At 29.0% G+C, this 20,480-nt stretch overlaps 3 protein-coding genes across 3 annotated transcripts; 1 reads left to right on the top strand and 2 right to left on the bottom strand.

Annotated features, from left to right (window-relative positions):
* Positions 1 to 1,183: 1,183 nt before the first annotated feature.
* LOC122721679 (scopoletin 8-hydroxylase-like) lies at positions 1,184 to 3,168 on the bottom strand. The gene is made up of 3 exons (XM_043950043.1): positions 2,542 to 3,168; positions 1,804 to 2,149; positions 1,184 to 1,601 (listed from the first exon to the last, which is right to left on the bottom strand). Exons 1-3 carry the CDS (start codon positions 3,042 to 3,044, stop codon positions 1,356 to 1,358), a joined length of 1,095 nt encoding a protein of 364 aa, XP_043805978.1. The 5' UTR covers positions 3,045 to 3,168; the 3' UTR covers positions 1,184 to 1,355.
* Positions 3,169 to 4,870: 1,702 nt separating this feature from the next.
* On the bottom strand, positions 4,871 to 6,508 carry LOC110630845 (scopoletin 8-hydroxylase). Its single transcript, XM_021778451.2, has 3 exons — positions 5,938 to 6,508; positions 5,331 to 5,676; positions 4,871 to 5,216 (listed from the first exon to the last, which is right to left on the bottom strand). Exons 1-3 carry the CDS (start codon positions 6,441 to 6,443, stop codon positions 4,971 to 4,973), a joined length of 1,098 nt encoding a protein of 365 aa, XP_021634143.2. The 5' UTR covers positions 6,444 to 6,508; the 3' UTR covers positions 4,871 to 4,970.
* A 5,538-nt stretch (positions 6,509 to 12,046) lies between these two features.
* Positions 12,047 to 15,322, top strand: LOC110630844 (LOB domain-containing protein 4). Its single transcript, XM_021778450.2, has 2 exons — positions 12,047 to 12,457; positions 14,802 to 15,322. Exons 1-2 carry the CDS (start codon positions 12,281 to 12,283, stop codon positions 15,069 to 15,071), a joined length of 447 nt encoding a protein of 148 aa, XP_021634142.1. The 5' UTR covers positions 12,047 to 12,280; the 3' UTR covers positions 15,072 to 15,322.
* Positions 15,323 to 20,480: the final 5,158 nt, after the last annotated feature.

Raw genomic sequence — 20,480 nt, 5'->3', positions numbered from 1 at the left:
AAACAGATTGAAAGATTTTTGAAGTGTTTATATTGTGGAAAATTTTAATTTAAATATAATGTGTTAGAAAAAATTAATGTCTGTGATCTTTTTTTTATTTTATTGTATCTTGAAAGAGTATTGTCACAATCCTGCAGTAAACATAGTGGGGCAATTAACTTCTGAAAAAAAGTGTTTTGTTTCACGTCTCAAAATCAGTTTATATACCCACCGTTCTAACAGTTTTTAGAAATTAATTATGGAATCGACGACTATTTCTATTATGAATTAAGAATTTGTAAAATTGGATCGATTTAATGGAACAAACTTCATCCATTGGAAAGACAAAATGCTCTTTTTGTTTAATACTCTGAAAGAATTTGCTTACTGCTCTCAAACATTGGTTTTTATTATTTTTATTCAAATATACCTGTATCTGTTTGAAAAAATGTCTTCAACAATCAACAGATATATCTGTTTGAAGAGGTGTCTATAATCACGAACAATTATTCTGAACTCTATATATTTTTTTATATTCTCTCTTAAATTTAAATATGAATTTCTTCTGAAAAATCATAAAATTGTTATCTGTAATTTTTTTTATTTTGTTGTATTTAGAAAAAATATTGTTATAATCATGCAGCAAACATAGTGGGATAATTAACTCCTAAAAAACAAGTGTCTGTTTTTTCACGCCCACCATTCTAACAATCTTACCTTGCATGCATCCTTGGGCCTTCCCTTAATTGGGGAGGCTGCAATCGTTTACAAATGGATTTGGAGTATTAATCCAAGAACTCCGAATGGCTTAGCTTTGAATTTTTGTGGACAGTGAAAATATATAATACCCTGGTGAATCCAAAAAAATTGAGCTTCATTGGCATAACTCTATCTATCTGCTCCGAACATCTCTGCACATGCTCATTGCTCTGTTCTTGTTGCTGTAAACATAGACAGCTTTTGCTAATACCTTATATCATTTTCATAGTGCTGTGCTTCATATCTGCCGATCAACAAATTATCATCAAAGAACATGCTACTTATGATGAGGAATAGAAAATCAATGCACCCAACTCCAAATTCTCATGCTTAATTAGTTGAGTTGAGTAATGCATAATTGCGGTATTCCAGTTGACAACATGTATGATTTAACTTTAAATAGAGTCAAATTAATAAAATATATTTTTTTTAAAAAGAAGGAACAGCCTCAGGAATTAGGTTTTGTACCAATGTTTCAGAATTAGGTATCACATAAAATACACAAACGATGACTTCAGATCCATAATACATAAACTTGATGTAGATTTATTTTTCAATTACGAAGTCCACACTTGGTGCTAGAAGAAGAAGAAGAAGGCATTTGACAAGATAGAAATCTAGTTGATTTTTGCAAAATCAAGAGACTTCTTTCCTTCATGGGCATTGCCGAAGAAATTGTTCATGTAATCTCCAAACACGACCTCTTTATACAGAGCCACGCCGTCACGTTCCACAAGCTGCGCCAATGGTCCAATCTTTTCTGTTGGTTTTGGGATGGTAAAAATGGGGATCGACACTCGAGATTTCTCACTTGTTGTACGCACCCTGTGTTCAGCACTCTTATACTTTCCATTGCTTAGTATCTAACCCAAATAAATAAATAAATAAAAATGTCATAGATTGAATACTTAATATCTTATTTGCCAGAGTTTTAATTATAAAGTCAAATAATAATAAAAGAACCTTTTCTTGTGTGAAATTGAATACTTTATATTTGACCAAATCAATGAATACAACTTATAATAAATTAATTTATTATGATGATAGAAGTTTTGATTTTATAACCTGCAACGTGTCACCGACATTGATGACCAAAGCACCAGGAACAGGTGGGATCTCCAACCACTCTTCTTTTTGCTTGCCATCAATGGTTTCTTCAACTTTGACATAGAGACCGCCGATTTCATCTTGCAGCAACACAGTGAGAGTGCCCATATCAGAGTGGCGTCCGACTCCGACAGTAAGCTCTGGATTTGGACACGTCGGATAGAAGTTCATGTTAACCATCTTCAAACCAGTTAGTGCATCAATTTTTTCATCTTCCACTGTTACTCCAAGTTTTTCGATCAGAATTTTTAATATAGTTTTCACCATCTTCATTGATGTTCTTAGATATTCCAGTGCAACATCCCTGAAAATTAAGTAAGAGGATTCCTTCAATATAAAACAGTATAAAAAATAATTAAATAAATATACCAGAATCGGATGGCCAAATTGCGTTAAGATATTTTTTTAGGAGTACATAATATCTTATTACGCTAAGGCCTCTTGCTTCTTTCTGATGCAACATTTACAATCAGATTAACGTCTAACTTTTTCAGTTCTAAGATATATATCTTACTTAATTTTTTAATTAATTTCATTGTATATTTATGTTTTGAATTCAATGTGAATCAAGTCTATACAATTTTTTTCTACAAATCATTAATGTCCAACAGTATAATTTAAAAAATAAAAATAAGTTAAAGGGTTTTAATTTTGATGAAAGTTAAGTAAATAAAGAAAGAGAAGGAAAGAGCTTACTTGCATTCTTGAGGCCAAACTTCAAGTGCTTCAGAATCATTAGTATAAAGCATGCTGATATAGTCTTTCCACTCCAATGCCGTCTCCTTGTCAGGCACGAAACTTGTCCCATACTTCACCAAAGGGCTAGGACTCACACCCTTGAGATAGATAGCCTTCTTTTCAGGTGGCTGCCCAAAGAACTTGTGAGCTGCAATCTTCAAGGACTCGAGCAGCTCAACTGGAACGCCATGGTTCACAACTTGGAAAAACCCTAGAGTCTCAGCGGTTCTAACAATTTCCTCACCCACTTGTTCATGGTCTGGGCCATCTAGTTTCGACAAATCGATTGGTGGATTTTCGCTAGGAATTGATTTTAGCTTGTCTATTCTTTCTTCTAGGGGTTGTACATATTGTTGCGGTACCTTTGATAGGCCAGAGTCCACCATCCCTTTCACACCATAGCCATCTCGGACAACGAAATTGAAGAGTGAATCTGTATCATCAGAAAAACTTGGAGCCATTATTTGCTTCACAAGGTAAAGTTGGAGAAAGAGTAGCGGAAATTTTTCTTGATGCAGATTAGTGCAAAGCTTTGAGATGCATATATAAACATCAAAGTGGAGGGATTTGGGTGTATAACCACCACTTTTGTCGATTGTGCAATTGGCTCTCTTTGCCTAGCAGTCTAGTTTGACCGACTTTTTTATTATTATTATTTCCATTTCTCTTCGATGCTTTGCGCGAAATTTTGGGAGCTAACATAATTCTTTTAACATGAAAAAGTATGATGTATCACTGTAAAACTCTCCCCATCTCCCCCAACTATAATCCATTAATCTGACTAATTTAAATTTATATTAAAAAACCTATAAAAATAGTAAAATATTTTTTTAATTTTAAATATATTTTATATTTAATATTTAAACTCGAAACAACATATAATTAATTGAAAAGAAATTAATATAAATATTCCATTTTATTTTTCAATATGAAGCATATGAGCAATGGCATAATATAGAAATAGTAAAAATGAGGTATAGTTATTTTGTGAAGTAGAGACCAATTACAAGTTTATTAAAACAATTAAATGTGATTGATGTGGACGTAATTATATAACAAGCAAGCGTAGCGTAGTAACATTTTCAAAGCAGGTAGATAACCTCCACTTTTTTCTTCTTCTTCTTCTTTCTTTTTTTAAACCACCCCACTCTCTAATATGATTCATATATATTTTTTTCTTCAAATACTATTTCGTCCGTAAGCAATTTGGACCAAAACTGCACAATAGTATAATTTATATATAAGAAAAATAAATAAATTCAACAGTTTTAGTCTAATAGATAACAATGAAATTTTATGTAGGTAGATGTTTTTAAAATTGCTCGAAGAAAATAATTTAATCTTAGTATAAGAAGTTTAAATGAAATAAAATAGTAAAACAATATTTGACAAGTAATTTCAATATTAATTATACTATCTTTTCTGTTAATTAATTTTTTTAAAATATTAAAAAGTAAATAAAATATTTTTTTTTATAAAACAAACATAGCCCTGCTACCACTTCCAACTTTACCATAAAACTTCTTGCAATTTTTTCACCATCTTAATTGATGTTCCATGTAAATACAAAAATAAAACAATTCTTTAATAATATTTGTTATTTTAAATAATTCAATTATTGGAGTTTGAGTTTGAATTTGAGATGCAACTCCTTAGATATGAAGTAGGTGGTTTGGTGATTAATTAATTGTATTGATGAGATTGTCTAGAGATATCTACATATCTCTTATAATCTATAGCCAACTGGGCCTACAAATTTAGCATCTGATGTGGAGGCCAATAGACCTATATTTCAACCAATAAATAATGGAAAAAAAAAAAAAAAAAAAAAAACAGAAAATTTGGTCAGCCACAAAAATGAGTTTGAAGCCTCTTATTGAAATCTGTTTCATCAAAAGTAAAAAAATGGAAATTCGGTCAACTCAAACGTTTTAATTTATGTTGATGTGGTTACATATAATTTTTTTAGAATATTTTGTGTTATTTAAAAAAAATGCAAAATAAAAAAACTTAATTTTATATATAATTGGAAGATATATTTGGTTTTTCTTTTTTCATTCACCGAAATAATAAAATTCTACTCACTAATTAACCATATATGTTTATCTTTTGTGATGATAATTGTACAAATAATATTTAGAGACATTTACGTATATAAAAGCATTCTAAACACCATACTTAAATATTAATTAAAATAATCTCGGCCAAGAGACAGAAATTAAATGATATATATTTATTATTTAATCAGTCATTTTTAATTTTTAATTTTGTATTTTTTTGCCTATATTAATCTTCTGTCTTTATTATAGGGTATAAGCATAAACAAAGAGACGATATATGAAATAAAACATATTTAAGAAAGGATTGAGGCTTTAGCTACTAGCTAACTAAATGATCCTTGCAAAATCCAGAGACTTCTTTCCTTCATGGGCATTGCCAAAAAAGTTCTTCATGTAATCTTCAAACACAACCTCTTTGTAAAGAGCTACTCCATCCCTCTCCACAACTTGAGGAAATGGTTTAATTTTCTCCGTTGGTTTTGGAATCACGAAAATTGGAATTGACACTCTTGACTGGGTACTCGTAGTACCAACTCTGTGCTCAGCACTTTTGTACTTTCCGTTGCTCAAAATCTACAGTAACCATGCATTTATACATACATATGTGTCAAAGTTAATGCATGCAAAAATACTCTAATTTATTGTAACCATGCATCATATGGTTAATGTAGTCGGACTGAGTCTGACCTGCATCGTGTCGCCGATGTTGATGACCAGAGCACCGGGGATTGGTGGGATCTCCATCCACTCACTCTTTTTCTCGGCTTCTGCGTTTCCTTGCACTTTCACATATAGACCACCAATACCATCCTGCAACAATACAGTAACTGCAGTCAAATCTGAGTGGCGACCAACTCCGACGGTGAGCTCAGGATTTGGGCATGTTGGATAGAAGTTCATGTTAATCATTTTGTAGCCAGTTAACGCATCCATTTTTTCATCGTCTAGTGTCACTCCAAGCTTTCCCATTAAAACTTCAATTAGTTTTCTCACCATATTTGTTGATGTTTTTACATACTCGAGAGCTACTTCCCTGATGAAAACAAGTATAAAATAGAAAACAATATTTTAATAATATTTTTATCAATAAAAAAAAATCCAATTATATTTTTAAGTTTGAGCTGAAGTAGGTAGCTAGAACCGGTGTCTGCATATCTCATATTTTAATACCAAACTATTGGCCCACAAAATTTACCTTCAATTTTCCACCAGAAAATTAAACGGATAATAAAAGAAATTAAAAACAAAAAAAAAAAAAGAAGAAGGAAATACTAGCTAGCAAGAAAGTGCTTACTTGCATTGTTTAGGCCAAAATTCAAGTGCTTCAGCATCGTCAGTGTAGATCATGCTAATGTAATCTTTCCACTCTAATGCCTTCTCTTTCTCTGGTGCAAAACTCGTCCCATATGTGGCCAGTGAGCTGGGGCTCACACCCTTGCAATAGATAGCCTTCTTTTCAGGAGGTTGGCTAAAGAACTTGTGAGCTGCGCTCTTGAGAGATTCAAGCAGCTCAACAGGCACGCCATGATTCACCACCTGAAAGAAACCTAGATTCTGAGCAGCTCCAGCAATCTCCTCCACCACCTTGTCATGATCAGGACCATCAAGTTTGGACAAGTCAATTGGTGGGTTCTGATTTAAGATAGCATTCAACTTGTCAATTCTTTCTTGTGGGGGTTGCACATATTGTTGTGGAACCTCTGACAGGCCTGTGTCCACCAGGCCCTTCACACCATTGCCCTCTACGACCACGAAATTGAACAACGAGCTTGAATCGGAGAAACTTGGAGTCGGTGCCATTGGATGGGTAGCTAGATTTTCTTAAAGTATAATTGATTTGATAGTGGTGCGATAAGCGTAGTGTAATGTCCTATATATATACTAGTGCCAAGTGAACTAACATCTGCCATCCGCTTTGCTTTTGTAGAGAATGTTACGTGTCATGTGTGAAGCTAGATTAATGGTTTGGCCTTTTTTTTTTTTTTTTTTGTTTAATTCGTCTTAAATGGCTTTGTACTAAGTAAATCAAAGAAAATTATTATGCATCTCGGTAATACTTAAATTAAATATATGTGGATAAAGATTTAGTTTTATTGTAAATTAAATATTTTAAACTTACTTTAAAAAATTGATAAATATATCAAATCAACATATATATGAAATAGTGTATTTGCAAGATGGTTAGGAGTTAAAATGTTTCTCATTACCAATAATTAAATTAACCCAAAATTTTTTGTTAGAGATAAAACTTATTCTCAAAGTTGTGTGAAATGTAAATAAAAAATGACGTAGCTATAAGCTTTATTTTTATGTAATCATTTTTAAAATCAAATATTTATTATGAAATTTGACTCTGATCAACATGATTTTTTTTTTTTTGAAATTAAGAACTCATTTTTAATTATGTATATTTATCTTAATTGATCATGCATAAATTTTATAATAAATATTTAATTTAAAAAAATGCTTGACTTATTATATAAAAATTAGCTATATAACCCTTTAATGAGCCATGGGTCTTGTCTTCGCCCATGACTTCAGTAATCTTCAAATCCCCACTTTGAAATTTGTTGAAAAATATATTTTTATATAAATAATATTTAAAAGTTAAAAGTTTATGACCATTCATAAAACAGTTTTATTTGGGGGGAATGATGCCTTGCTGTTGTGGTTGGTACTAAACCAATTCCAAAGCAAAATCCATGCCTTGTCTTGAATTGAAGAAAATGCATTTATTTTCATTTTGAGTCTTCTTTTACGTAATAAATTATTTTCAATATAATAAGATTTTGAATTATAATTATACTAATATCTTCTCGATCGTCAATTATCTTTTTTGAATTATTTTTTCTAAATTCAGTTTAAATAACTCAATAGTTACCAAGATTTATTTTTCTTTGATGGATTGTAATGTTTTCTATCTTAGTTCATAACAGACCAGTTAAGCAAGAAATCCGACAAAATTTAACAAATTGCTCTATATGCAGTAGCCGGAGTTGGCCTCGGCTGTTCGGCGGTTATTTCGCTCTGTTTTTCTTGGCATGCGCATCAATCTGTGTGAACAGTCCACCTATCTTACTTTTAAAAAGTGGGAATTGCATATCAACTCCGGCATCCCAAAAGCCACGGACATATTTTGACAAACACCATGTGCGCAAAGACTTCTCATCCAACAAAATCTATTAATTTAAATGGTATGTATCTGAGGGTCCTCTCAACTTATAATTTGAAGATTCTAATTCACTTGATTATCCTTATAATCAAGATTTAATTAAATCTTCAGCCGATTAATTTTTTTTATATAATTTAATAAATAAATAAAGAAGAAGCAGAGGCTGGATTCCGACATTGGACCTGAAGTAAAAAAATTCTACTTGTGCCCATGATTTGGTTGAGCAATTTGGATATGTAATTTGACAAAAATAGCTCAGTAATGGTTCAATTTCAATAAAACATTTTATTAGCAAACTCAGTCAAACAAATGTTGTGTTTGCAACTTGCCAATCATATTTTAATTTGGCAATAAAACCAAAATCACATATATTAACTGGGGGCTTAGTTTCTCATGCTTATAATAAAATTAGAGATGCCATCTCCTCAAGATATACACTCACCTACCAATTCTGTCATTTTACCACCAAATCAATAGACAATCAGGTAAATCTCCTGCAAAATAAATGATTATAACATTTAAAACTCAATAAATTTCAAATTAATGCTTTCACGTCTCGCTAACAATTTTAAAAATAATATTTAGTATTTTGATTCTAAAAAACGTTAAATATAATTAAAAGTGTGAATTATGAAAATTTATTTTTAAAAATATTTAACTAATTACTATCAAAATAATTATTAATTACTAAATAACTAATAATTATTAAAACAGCTAAAATTAATTAACAAGATTTAAACAATTAATATTTATTTTCATTAATAAATTTGTATAGCTATGAAAAATTACGATAAATGTCAATATTTTCGGCGGGTTTGAATTCAAGAGGATAATAATAAAAAAAAAAAAAGTTGGTGATTACATCATTGATAGGGCAATTAAGTGAATAATAAATTAAAAGGATGAGATGAAGATATGAATCAGCTTTTCTGAAGATGCATGGGATTCAAATTTTCTCAACTTATCACATATTGACTAAGTCATAGTTTAATGATCCAATAAGTTTCGTGATGCACAACAATCAAAACTCTTAGATTTATACGATTTTTTAAGGATTTCTTTTTTATAAGTCTACGAAATGCATCCTCGGTCAACTGCATGCACATAGTATGAGCCTTGGAAGAGATAGGGATCAAATGGGAATAACATTTTTTTATTTTTTGGCCAATATTCATTTATTATTAAAAAAAAAAGCCAAACTGTACGAAACAACTAAGAGAAGTGTTATCTACACTTTCTCAAAGCAAAAGAATCTCACTCCCTCAAACCTATCAGTATTCAAGCAAAATAAAACAAACAAAGAAACAACAAATCACACACACACAACAATTACTAATCCATCTCAACAATCAGATCTAGTGCGGATTTCAATATTCTTGCCTTCAACTACCTCTTTTGCAATAACTCAAACCCACTACAACATCCATCCAACAATTCCATACATACCATCTCAAATTTCAAACCTCATTTCATAACAGTCAAACAAATTTACTAGGGCTATTTTCAAAAACATTCCAGCACCTAATAAACATATAACTAAAGATGAAATTGGAGGATTTCTCCACTCATCTGCAACACAACAGACCCTGAAATAGCCCTCAACCAAGCATGGTTTTTTCAGTAGCCTTTTGAGTGAACTAATTAACTTTCCTTCTCCACTTAAGATGGCTTCTCTTAATCTCGCATCTCTCCAGCACTTCCCTCCACACCTTACTAGAGAAGTCACAATCAAAGAATAAATGTTCCACCGTCTCCACTGATCATTGCGCAAACTACGTTTAGCATTGGGCACCAGCCTCCATTTAAACAGTTTAATTTTAACAACTAGCCTGTTTAAAATAGTCATCCACACAATAAAATCATATCTAGGAAACACATGCCTACCCCAAACCAGTCTCCACCAATTCACTTTACCATTTTTCTCCTTCAACTCATTCCAAGTAGTTGCTATTGTATAATTGCCGGATTTAGTTAACCTCCATTCTTTTTTATCTTTTTGATTCTCCCACACCTTATATCTTCTCACCTAATTCCTTGCTTGCTCAGTTTTATCTAAAGGGTACGGTCAAGTAGTCTCCACTGCCCTGCTCATCATATTTCACTCACCTTTTACCTAAAGAAATATCAGTTTCCTCAATATTTATGGAGGGAATTTGTCAATAATACTCCAATCATCCACTCCCTTCCCTAACTCAATCCATTTGTGGAAACAATTCAATTTAAAAATTTATACATCTATTTTAAAAAAAATTTATAAACTTAAATGAACTTATAAATAAATTAGTTTAATTATTTTTCCTATACTTTGCCAAGACACTTGTAAATTGTAATAATAAAATAACTAGCTGTCAACTATAATAATAAATTATTTATAAATAATAACTTTAACTAATTATGCAGTATTTAGTAATTTAAGTGTTGATATAGCTGATAAGTTGCAATTTATTTTATTTGTTACTATATTAATAAGCGTACAGAGTTATTATTTAATATTTGTCATTTTAATTAATAACTTCACAATGACCCAGCTTGGCAGCATTGGGTGAATTGGATCAGCTTCATCTTTAAGTAGCAAACTAAACAAAAAGCATGAGCCAATTGAGTGCTAAAAATAAATTATTGTAAAATAAATACACCACAGATAACAGGGCCCAAAAAAGAGAGTATGGAGTTGAAGTTAAAAAGGATTGAGTTTGGCCCAATCACTAATTAATTAATCATTATTATTTTTCAATTCTGTTAACTTTACTTATTTTATTTTCTCTTAACTAAAATAAATACAATTTTAATAAACATATTTTTCTTAATAATGACTTCAAAAAAAAATAAATAGATCCTTCAAATTTGATGGAAATCAATATAATTATTTTTTAATTAACAAACAAATAATCCATATAGATCATGACAACCCATAGCTATGAATTGTTTTTTTTTTTTTTTAGTTGAGTGTTATAATTATTCCATATAGATCATGACAACCCATAGCCAACTCATTTTTTTCTGATTTAATAATCCAAATCAATTCATTATTCCTCGATTATGAAAGAATATTAATAAAATTCTAAACTAGAAAATGATTTGTTTTTGAAAAGGAAATTATTTTCAATACAAATAAATTTATTTTTTTCTTTAATTAATTAAGAAATATTTTACATTTTTTTTTTTTAATTTCAGTAAAAAAAATTTATTGAAATAAATGAAAACCACACGTGTAGCACGGAATTCCATTCTCATGCCATTTCCATACCCAGGCAACCCTTTCTTCTTATATATGGACAAAGCAACCTGATTTATATATATATTGAAAATAAATTAAATAGGCATAAAGAATGAAACACGAAGATGACCAAATCGAAATTCCACTCTAAATTTAGTAAATTAACTAGATATTAGTATTTCTATTTATTTTTTTCACTTTAATTCCATAAATTAAAATCTTGTTTCTGGAATGCACAGATTAAAATCTATTTTAGTCGACTAATAAAATTAATATCTCAAAATTAAAAATAAAATAGAAATTTTCATTTAATTAATTTTCAAATGCACTTTTTGGTATTGCTGGCCGTAAGAAAGTAAGTAATAATAATAGTCTAAAATTTTATATTGTCAATCATTAAAATAGGGAAGCATGAACTGTGCTCTGCTTGAGAATCGATATGTAGTCGATCAAGTTCATGTTTACTAATTCATTTTCAGTTAGTGACATTATTAAAGTTATTTTTAAATTAAAGCTTTTAATTTGAATTTAAATTTAATTTAGATTCAAATGATAGAATTAAAATTTTATATATAATTTTTAGTTTCCAATTTAAATTGATGAACTATAAATGAATTGAATATTTTGATATTTTTTTTTTAATTTTTATTTCACTTGATCTAAAACTTAAATGTAAGAGATTATATATATTAAGAACATTAGTATTCCGTAATGATGAGCGAAGTTCATTCTTTCTTTAGCATCAAACTTTTCCGTCGGTAAGGAAATTATAATAAATTACTAAAGTTTATTTTGCTATTTTTTATTATAACCAACAAAAAAAAGGAATTAATTAAAAATATAAAATATAAAAGAGAAAGAAGAAATCACAATGAGGGAGACCTAAGGATCTTATTAACAAAGATGTTTTGTCCAACAAAATCTAATGGCCGTTCTATAGTGGGACCCTTGTAAGATTTGCTGTCTTGTAATTTCTCTATATAACACTCATCGCCTCTCTCCTCGTATACTCTACCGTTTCTCTCTCTCTCTCTTTCTCTTTTCATCAACTTGTTCCAGTTTCTTGTGAAATATCAGATTCTAGGGTTTTAATTTTTTTTCGTAGTCTCTTAACTATTCCCGTTTATTTATTTCATTTTTTTTCAGACAAACAGTAAATAGTAAGCTTAATTAAAAAGTTTTGCCATTGAAGTGGACAGATTTTTTTTTTTCTTTCCTCAAAAGGTGTATGGTCACCTTTAACGAAGAATGAAGGAGAGTGGTAGAAAACAAGGTGCACTATCGCCTTGCGCAGCTTGCAAGCTTCTCCGTCGTAGATGTACTCAGGATTGTGTCTTTGCTCCATACTTTCCAGCCGATGAGCCTCACAAGTTTGCCAGTGTTCACAAGGTTTTTGGAGCAAGTAACGTTAATAAAATGCTACAGGTCAATCTCTCCATCCATCGCTCTCTCCCTCTCTCTCTCAATTCTCTCAACACACATATACTAATCAACACTAAGAAAACTACAATTTTTTCTTTAAACATGTCAAATGTTCAAGCAAAATATGGCTGTTTGAGTAACAGTGCAATTTTCTTTATATAGTGTGATTTTATGTGGGGGTGGTTTTTTTTTTATTACTTTAACCGCAGTAGGATTTAGCTGGTGTTCGAATTTAATACTTAATAATTTCATATTATTGAATAAAGCTCATTGGGACAATATTATTTTGTTTATCAAGTATAATATATAAAAAAAAACTATATGTATAGAGTTTTTCTTTCCTTATAGGTAAAAGAGTTTTTTTTTTTTTTTTTTTATTAAAAAAAGCAACAAAAAGTGCTCTTGGGTTAATTCAATTATTGTGATGTTGTAAAAAACAAATTAATATATCACATATTAAGTGGGGTAATGATATCTCCCCACAGAAAGACATAAATTAAAATTAGCTAGGGATATGTACACATAGGCACCGTTGGGTCCAACAATGCAAATACACAAAAGGGCATCCTAAGGAATCAAGACAACATTATATATAGCAAGTGCAAATTGCTGTTCTAACCGATAAAAACAAATGAATCTTATATATGTATATATATATATATAATTTTACATGAAAAAAACCTAAATTTTGAATTTCTAATTAAACTTCTTACATTAGCAAATAATTAAATACTCAAATTTTACATTAATATAATATATTACTGTGTGATAAAATTTATGTATAAAAAAAAAAATGCATATTTATATATGAAAAAAACAAAAGTAAACAAGTGATCAGCACCCTTTTATTTTCGGTTGTAGTGGTTAGTTTCTGTTGATAGAAAGGGTACCCCACAACACAAAGAAATAGGGTTCTAATTCCCATATTGTATTCAAAAGTAGCTATTTTACGATTTACATTCCTCAATTTCGTAGACTAAAGATGTAGCTTTTCACATGTGAAATCGGGATAATAAAGGAGATAATATGATTAAAGTGTGATGAAGGGCCAAACCTTGTCTTACTTTAAGACCCATCTGCATAGAATTCTCTTATTTTTGCATATAAATTTGGAAAAGAAGGTTGATTCATGCTTTAACAACATTGAAGTTACGTCGATAGAGATATATCACAAATGTCCAACATTTTATACTTCCCTTTTCTTTATTTTATGCTTGTTTTTTTAGGGGGCTTTATTTTATAAAGTTATCAAAACTCACGTAACGATCATGTCATCATGGTGTGTATATATATATATATATATAATTTGAGTTTATTGGAATTCATAATTTAACTTTGAATTTAATGAATTCAATTTTTAATATATATATATTTTTTATTTTTATTAAAATAGAAAAGTTATATTTTTTTATTTTTTTATTATTCTATAATTATTATCATTTTTAAGGCTATAATAATATATAAATTAATTATTTTAATTTCATTTAATTTTTAAAATATTTTTTAGTATTTAATAAAGGTTAATATATTTAAGATGAAAATAAAAGGTTAATAAAAAAAATTATATTTTTTAATATATGTAAACAAATAAAGTGGATAAATTAATGTATTTAAAATGAGTGTAATAGGAAAATTAATAAAAAAAATATATTTTTAAATATATGTAAAAAAATAAAATAAATAAAAATTACAAAATGAATATGTATTTTTTATAAAAAAATTTATATTAAAGTGGTAGAGCATGATAAAATTTGTAAGATTTAATTTTTATAAAAAAGGGTAAAAAAATTGATCAGTAGTGTTAGAAAAGCACGTGCGCACCAAGCCCAATGGTGAATCATTGATTGAGGAATTTCTAACTTGAAAGGCACCATACAACATCAACTTCAGTCTTCAGCACACCGAATAAATAAAGATCTCTAAATGCATGCTTAATTAAAACTGTGCCGTATGATTTGGGTTAAAATAATAGTAGTAATTAGAAGTATATTAATTTCAAACCCTTTTCTTAAGATTCACTTAATCTCATGAATAATTACAAGGTTCAGTGCATAAACCATATAATGTCAATGGCATTACTATTGCATTAATAGCCAATTTTGTTTGTCAACGCCTTATTAATTAATCTCTTCTCTTATCCTGTGTATAAGAAAATATTAGGTTATATTTTCAATTATTTTTTTCAGTAAAGTAATTTTTGTGTATACTAAATTTACAAGGACATATAAGATAAATATATGAATTAATTTTATGTAGATTCTATTACTATTTTACACTGTGGGTCCATGCATAATTTAAAAAGAAAAATCTCAGCTTATGGGTTATAAGCGATAGTGAAAATTTGCAGGAACTACCAGAGCACCAACGAAGTGATGCGGTGAGTTCGATGGTGTATGAAGCAAATGCAAGGGTACGTGACCCAGTATATGGGTGTGTTGGGGCAATATCATCCTTGCAGCAACAGATTAATTCTCTGCAAACCCAGTTGGCCATTGCACAAGCTGAGGTAGTTCACATGAGAATGAGACAATATGGTTCGTCTTCCAATAATATCACAGGCACTCTGGACATGGTAATTGATCAGGCCAACTCTGGGGAGTCTTTGTGGTCATGCTAGCTATTGCTTTGCTTTGCTTTGCTTTGCAGTTTGCATGCTTGCCTTCCCTTTTTGCCTACATAATTATTTATCAACCATAATGGGCTTGCTTTTATTGTCTCCCTCTTTCATGCCCTTCTGCTTATTTTCCCTTAATATTAACAGCACATCTCTCTAGCTACTTGACCAAGAGGTGATGATGATGGTGATCATTAACCATTTTGTATATATATTTCTCAACATATAATTATGAGTTATTATATCTTTATTACTAGTGGAGTTGACTCTCTTTCTCAGCAGCATTCATAATTACTTTAATTTACTTGTACTAATTTAAAATAAAAAAAAGATTGGGTTTTAGCGGTGTTATGGTTGGCGCAATGTCATAATCCATAGCGATTAATTATTAGAGTTAATTAAATATGATTGTCCAGACCTAAACTTTTTTGAATGGGAGGTGAAAAGCAAATCCCATAATGAAGTGAATTTAAAGATAATTAATTGGAGGGATGATGAAAAATTTCTCAACTTAGAGGACAAGATTAGACATCTTTATATCAAGGGTAATAAGTTATTATGTCATGGCATGCACAAAATTATGTCTTGTTTGAAAACTGGCAATTTGTAATGGGTTTGCTCTATCCATCAATGATTCTGCCACGTTGCTTGTGGTATAGGATCAGTCCATGTGATCAGATTGAAACTGATGACCTTTGGTTTTATTACAGCACAAGTACAACTAATTTAATAATCCCACTCAAGCATAATCCCAACAGCATACCTGTGCGCTACTTTAAGAAAGTTTGTTACAAAATGAGCAGATTTGACAAGAAAATTCTAATATGAGTGACATTTAAAGGTCTCTTCCACTCATGCATGAGTAGTTGGCAAATTTGGTGTTTTCTTCACCTAATAATTCCCAGCTTGAGGTAGTTCAGCTAGCCATTTTCTTATGCCCCACATCTCAAAATTTTAATAAATTTGATTGAAAATGAATATATTTTTTAATCAAGAAAAAGGAAGAAAACAAAAGAAAATATTTCATTGAAGATTTTTTTTATTTATTATCTTAAGAAATATCCCTCAAGAGATTTGATTGATGGTGGGAGACAAACAGTGCCTTTCTAAGTAGTAAATGACATCTCGCCCAGCCCATTTAACAAACAAACATCTCTTAATCGAGCAAGGATGTTCGAAAAGCCCATTTCACCTCAAGAAAACCATGAAAAGCCTAAGCTCTGGTCCCTCAGGTTAGAGCTGAACCACGTCCTTTATATTTTAATTTTGACCATATTGCATGCCGTTAAAAATTTTATTTATCTCATTCTAAAAATATTTAAATTTTAATTTTGACCATATCTGCTCATTCTAAAAATATTTATCACATTTGTAAAAAAAATTATATAAATATCTAATTAAATTATATTTACTCTGAACTAATTTAAATTCGACATTTTTAATTTTCTTAAAAAATCTTTTACTTTTACTATTTCTTCAAACCTTAAAACTAAAGTGTTGGAGTCTATTAATTTTCAACAATGAATCTCAATCTATTAATTTTTTTACTCGATCGAATTACTTATCCATGTGTTTCCATCTAGTAAATTTATTGAATTTCAGTTCATCATACATCTTATTAATATATATTTATTACTTACTTTCAATTAAAAAGAGAAGAAAAAAAAACCTATATTAACATTTTTATCCAATGTTTAATCTAAATAGTTCATCATTTAAAATTCAAGCTTATGTTATATATATCTTTTTTTTTTCACTTGAATCACATTCAAATTATCATTTATTTTTAAATACCATAGAGATCACATAGAAAAGAGAAAAGAAGTAAATTAAACATAGTGGAAACTTGAAATGAAGAGAGGATGATGAACCACGGAAAAAATATATATACTCTAAGTAGTAAATAGGCATCTAGCATTGACCTATTTTGAGAACTGAAAAGGGGGGTCTATAATTGCCTTATTTGTAAATAATCAATGTATGTTACGTACAGTACCTCTCCACTTGTGCATGGAGCATAACTCCGAATCTATGAAAGCAGTACAAATATACAGTGGCTAGGTTTCTTCTAGACTCCGTTGAGCTAGCAAGCTAAAATTGCAGCTAAGAATAATATAATGGTGTCCTCAAATTATGAACTTGGAAGTTGGCTGGGTCAACTGATATATGATCTTCATGGGACCTGGGCAAGTAATTTGGACAATCATTATATCTAAGTTTGTGGGAAGCAAATGTGGCAAGATAAGCCCTGCTGTTACCGACAAATCTCGAAGAATGATCCCTTATGTGACTATACAAACGATCGTATTGGACTCAAATAGTTCAACGTTATTATGATAAGTGTTTGTATGTGTATAGTTTCAACCCCACTAAGTAGCTAACACTTGGTTAGCGGTTACTAGTTAGCTCTCCCTTCTCTTCAAAGGACACTGACTTTGGAATTCTGCATCATGAGGAACCCTATGGGGTGCATTCTTTTTGGATTCTTCTGTGACCTGTAGCGTGTGTCGTTTTCCACAGCTTGGAATTTTGTTGACAAAGAGGATGGCTGCGTTTTTCTGTTTGACAAAAAAAAAATATTCTCTTCTTTTTATTAATCAAGGTTCAGTTCTGCTTGAGAATATCTCAAAATTATTTAAAAATCTTGAAACCATTAACAATGGGACAGAATGTGACCTTTATGGAAAATTTTTTTATTTCAATGCCTATAAATTGTCCCTAATATATTCCTAACTGCAAGTGAAATTGTTCAGTGTGCTTTGACGAGCAAATGAGAGAATGGGAAAACCTGATTTGAGTGATTTTTTCAAATTAAACTTTACTAATTTTAATAGGGTATTGGTTCAAATATAACACGTAACATTAAAGTTGCACAGAATTCCGAATAAATTTTTACACAAAATTAATGAAATAAATAGCACAACAAGAAAATTATGGGAAAAAACATCTTATGTCAAAAGGAAAATTTTCCTTAATTATTTATAAATAAAAAAGTTTTTAAACCGTGACATCTTAAGTTGAATCTTAATTAGAGCATATATATAAAACCTTCCACGAAACCAGCTAAAGTCTTAAAAGACAAATTAAATGTGAAAACTGCCCAAATCTCCAAACAAATAATGAGTTTGAGGTAGTGCTTTCTTACGACTGTAAGAACGGTTGCTTGTGACACCCATTTGCTTCTGCTTCTTAATTTTTCTTCCTTTTTTATTATTATTATTTGCTTGTCCTAATGAACTCTTTTTTGAGGGGAAAATCATGTTCATGTTGACTTGTTAAAGAATTGTAAGTGTAATTTCTTCTTTTGGTTTTTCCTACACAGAATTAACTAATGCTTTCTGCCTGTCCTTGTTTGACCTAAGATGCGCTCGACATATTGGTTGAACAGTCATGCTGAGAGCCGATTTTGCTAAAAAACTAAAATTTAATTATTTTGATAAAATTGAACAAGCGTGTACCATGATATGATATGACTCGGAGTTATAATAACACAATAAGCTACTGTAGAATATTGCATATATAATATAATCAGCACTTAAAGCATATGCATCTTTCACTTTCTTGGACCCTCCACCTCCACTGATCAACCATTAATTATTACAAAAATGGAACAGAAAAAAAAGAAGAAAAAAAAAAGTCTTTTCGGTTTTGAAAATTATGGCCATCCGTGATGCGTCTTCTTCGTATGTAAGCACTTCTCTATGGCTCTCTCACTATATAAGGACCAGCATTTTCGGTACAAGCTAGGGTTTAGTTTCACCAGTTGCCACTTGCCATAGTCGTGCAACTTATCATTAAATCTTATTAAGTTTATTAAATTACTTTGGTTATTTATTTTATTTATTCTTTTTCTAATTATAAAATTATTGAAATACATTTTGATTCAATTAACTATGTAAAATATTTTATATTAATCATATTTAACTCTTTAAAAATATAAATAATGTCCTTTTCCTTATTCACATTTTTTATTTCACCCATAAAAAAATCAAGAAGAGAGAAAAATTGCTTTGGGTGATTCATTAAACATATAATTCGATTAATAAAATGTTCAGTGATTAATTTTTATTTCAACAAATTTGTACAATAATAAATATTAAAATTAATAGTTAAAAATTTGAGATAATGATCATTTTTTCAAGTGCACTCTTTTTTTTTATAATTTATCAATTAAATTTCACATTTTTATATTTATTTTAATTACACCTTATTATTAAATTTTTCATTAAAATCTAATGAAATTGCCATAAATTTATCATGTTATTAGTACATCACTCTGCCACATCAGCAAAATCCAAATACAATTGGTTATTGCTTACAACGTCAGAATTTAATTAGTAAATTTTTAAAGTTTACAGTGTAATCGTAAAATTTTTTAAAAATTAAGATTTTTTTAAATATTTTTCTTAAAATTAAAATTTATAATATTAAAAAAATAATTCACATGATTATTATTATTATTATTATAAATTTCTTAATTTTATCAAGATGTACTATTTTAATTTAATCCAAATTAATTCACAACCTAATTTTTTTGTATCCGTATTAATTATCTTCATAATTTAAAAAAATATATATAATCAATAATATATATTAATTATATTTTATAATATATAATATGATTGAAAAATAAAATTATACTCTAATTAACTAGATTTGCAAAAAAGTGAGATGATAATAGGTGTGAAGAGAGTGAATATAATGAATTGCTTAGAACCAGTGAAATATAAAATTGATTTAAAATTATATTTAATATAATTTATTTTAAGAATATAAAATAATAAAATAGTTATATTATTTTTTAAAATAATATTTTTTTACTTTCAACTATATCGTTATTTATGCTTTTTACTTTCAACTATATCGTTATTTATGCATTTTTTTTAAATTATTAGTATGATTTAATTATAATTAAATTAAAATAAAATTAATATACTAAATCATTAATAAAATTAAAAAATTTATAATAATACTAAAAATTATTTTTTAATATTATTAATTTTAATTGTAAGAGAAATAATAAAAAAAATTCTAATCTTTAAAAAAGTTTATAGTTACACTTCAAATTTTAAAAATTATCAATTAAATCCGATCTATTAAGTTGCAATCAATTATACTTAAATTTTGCTTTGATGTAGTAGAATGACGTGACAATAACATATTAAATAATATGATAATTTTATTAGTTTTTAATTAAAAAATTTAATGGAGAATGTAATTGAAATAAATATAAAAATATAGAATTTAGTTGATAAATCATAAAAAAAATTAAGGTGCAATTAAAAAATGGAAAAAGGATGGAATTTTTCTAATCATTAATTTTAAAAAATTTTATAATAATAGTAATTTTGCCATTATAAAAATCAATACACAGCGATAATATAAATAATTATTATTAATAATTTATAAAAA

Source organism: Manihot esculenta, chromosome 14, assembly GCF_001659605.2.
Source record: "Manihot esculenta cultivar AM560-2 chromosome 14, M.esculenta_v8, whole genome shotgun sequence".
In the NCBI taxonomy this organism is placed as follows: Eukaryota; Viridiplantae; Streptophyta; class Magnoliopsida; order Malpighiales; family Euphorbiaceae; genus Manihot; species Manihot esculenta.
This window is presented reverse-complemented; position numbering and strand designations above follow the sequence as displayed.

Coding starts and splice junctions, on each gene's coding strand:
- LOC122721679 (XM_043950043.1), bottom strand. CDS start 3,044: ATGGCTCCAAGTTTTTCTGATGATACAGATTCACTCTTCAATTTCGTT. Junction 2,150..2,541: donor GTTTGGCCTCAAGAATGCAA/GTAAGCTCTTTC, acceptor CTTAATTTTCAG/GGATGTTGCACTGGAATATC. Junction 1,602..1,803: donor ATGTCGGTGACACGTTGCAG/GTTATAAAATCA, acceptor TATTTGGGTTAG/ATACTAAGCAATGGAAAGTA.
- LOC110630845 (XM_021778451.2), bottom strand. CDS start 6,443: ATGGCACCGACTCCAAGTTTCTCCGATTCAAGCTCGTTGTTCAATTTC. Junction 5,677..5,937: donor TTTTGGCCTAAACAATGCAA/GTAAGCACTTTC, acceptor TGTTTTCATCAG/GGAAGTAGCTCTCGAGTATG. Junction 5,217..5,330: donor ACATCGGCGACACGATGCAG/GTCAGACTCAGT, acceptor TGGTTACTGTAG/ATTTTGAGCAACGGAAAGTA.
- LOC110630844 (XM_021778450.2), top strand. CDS start 12,281: ATGAAGGAGAGTGGTAGAAAACAAGGTGCACTATCGCCTTGCGCAGCT. Junction 12,458..14,801: donor ACGTTAATAAAATGCTACAG/GTCAATCTCTCC, acceptor GAAAATTTGCAG/GAACTACCAGAGCACCAACG.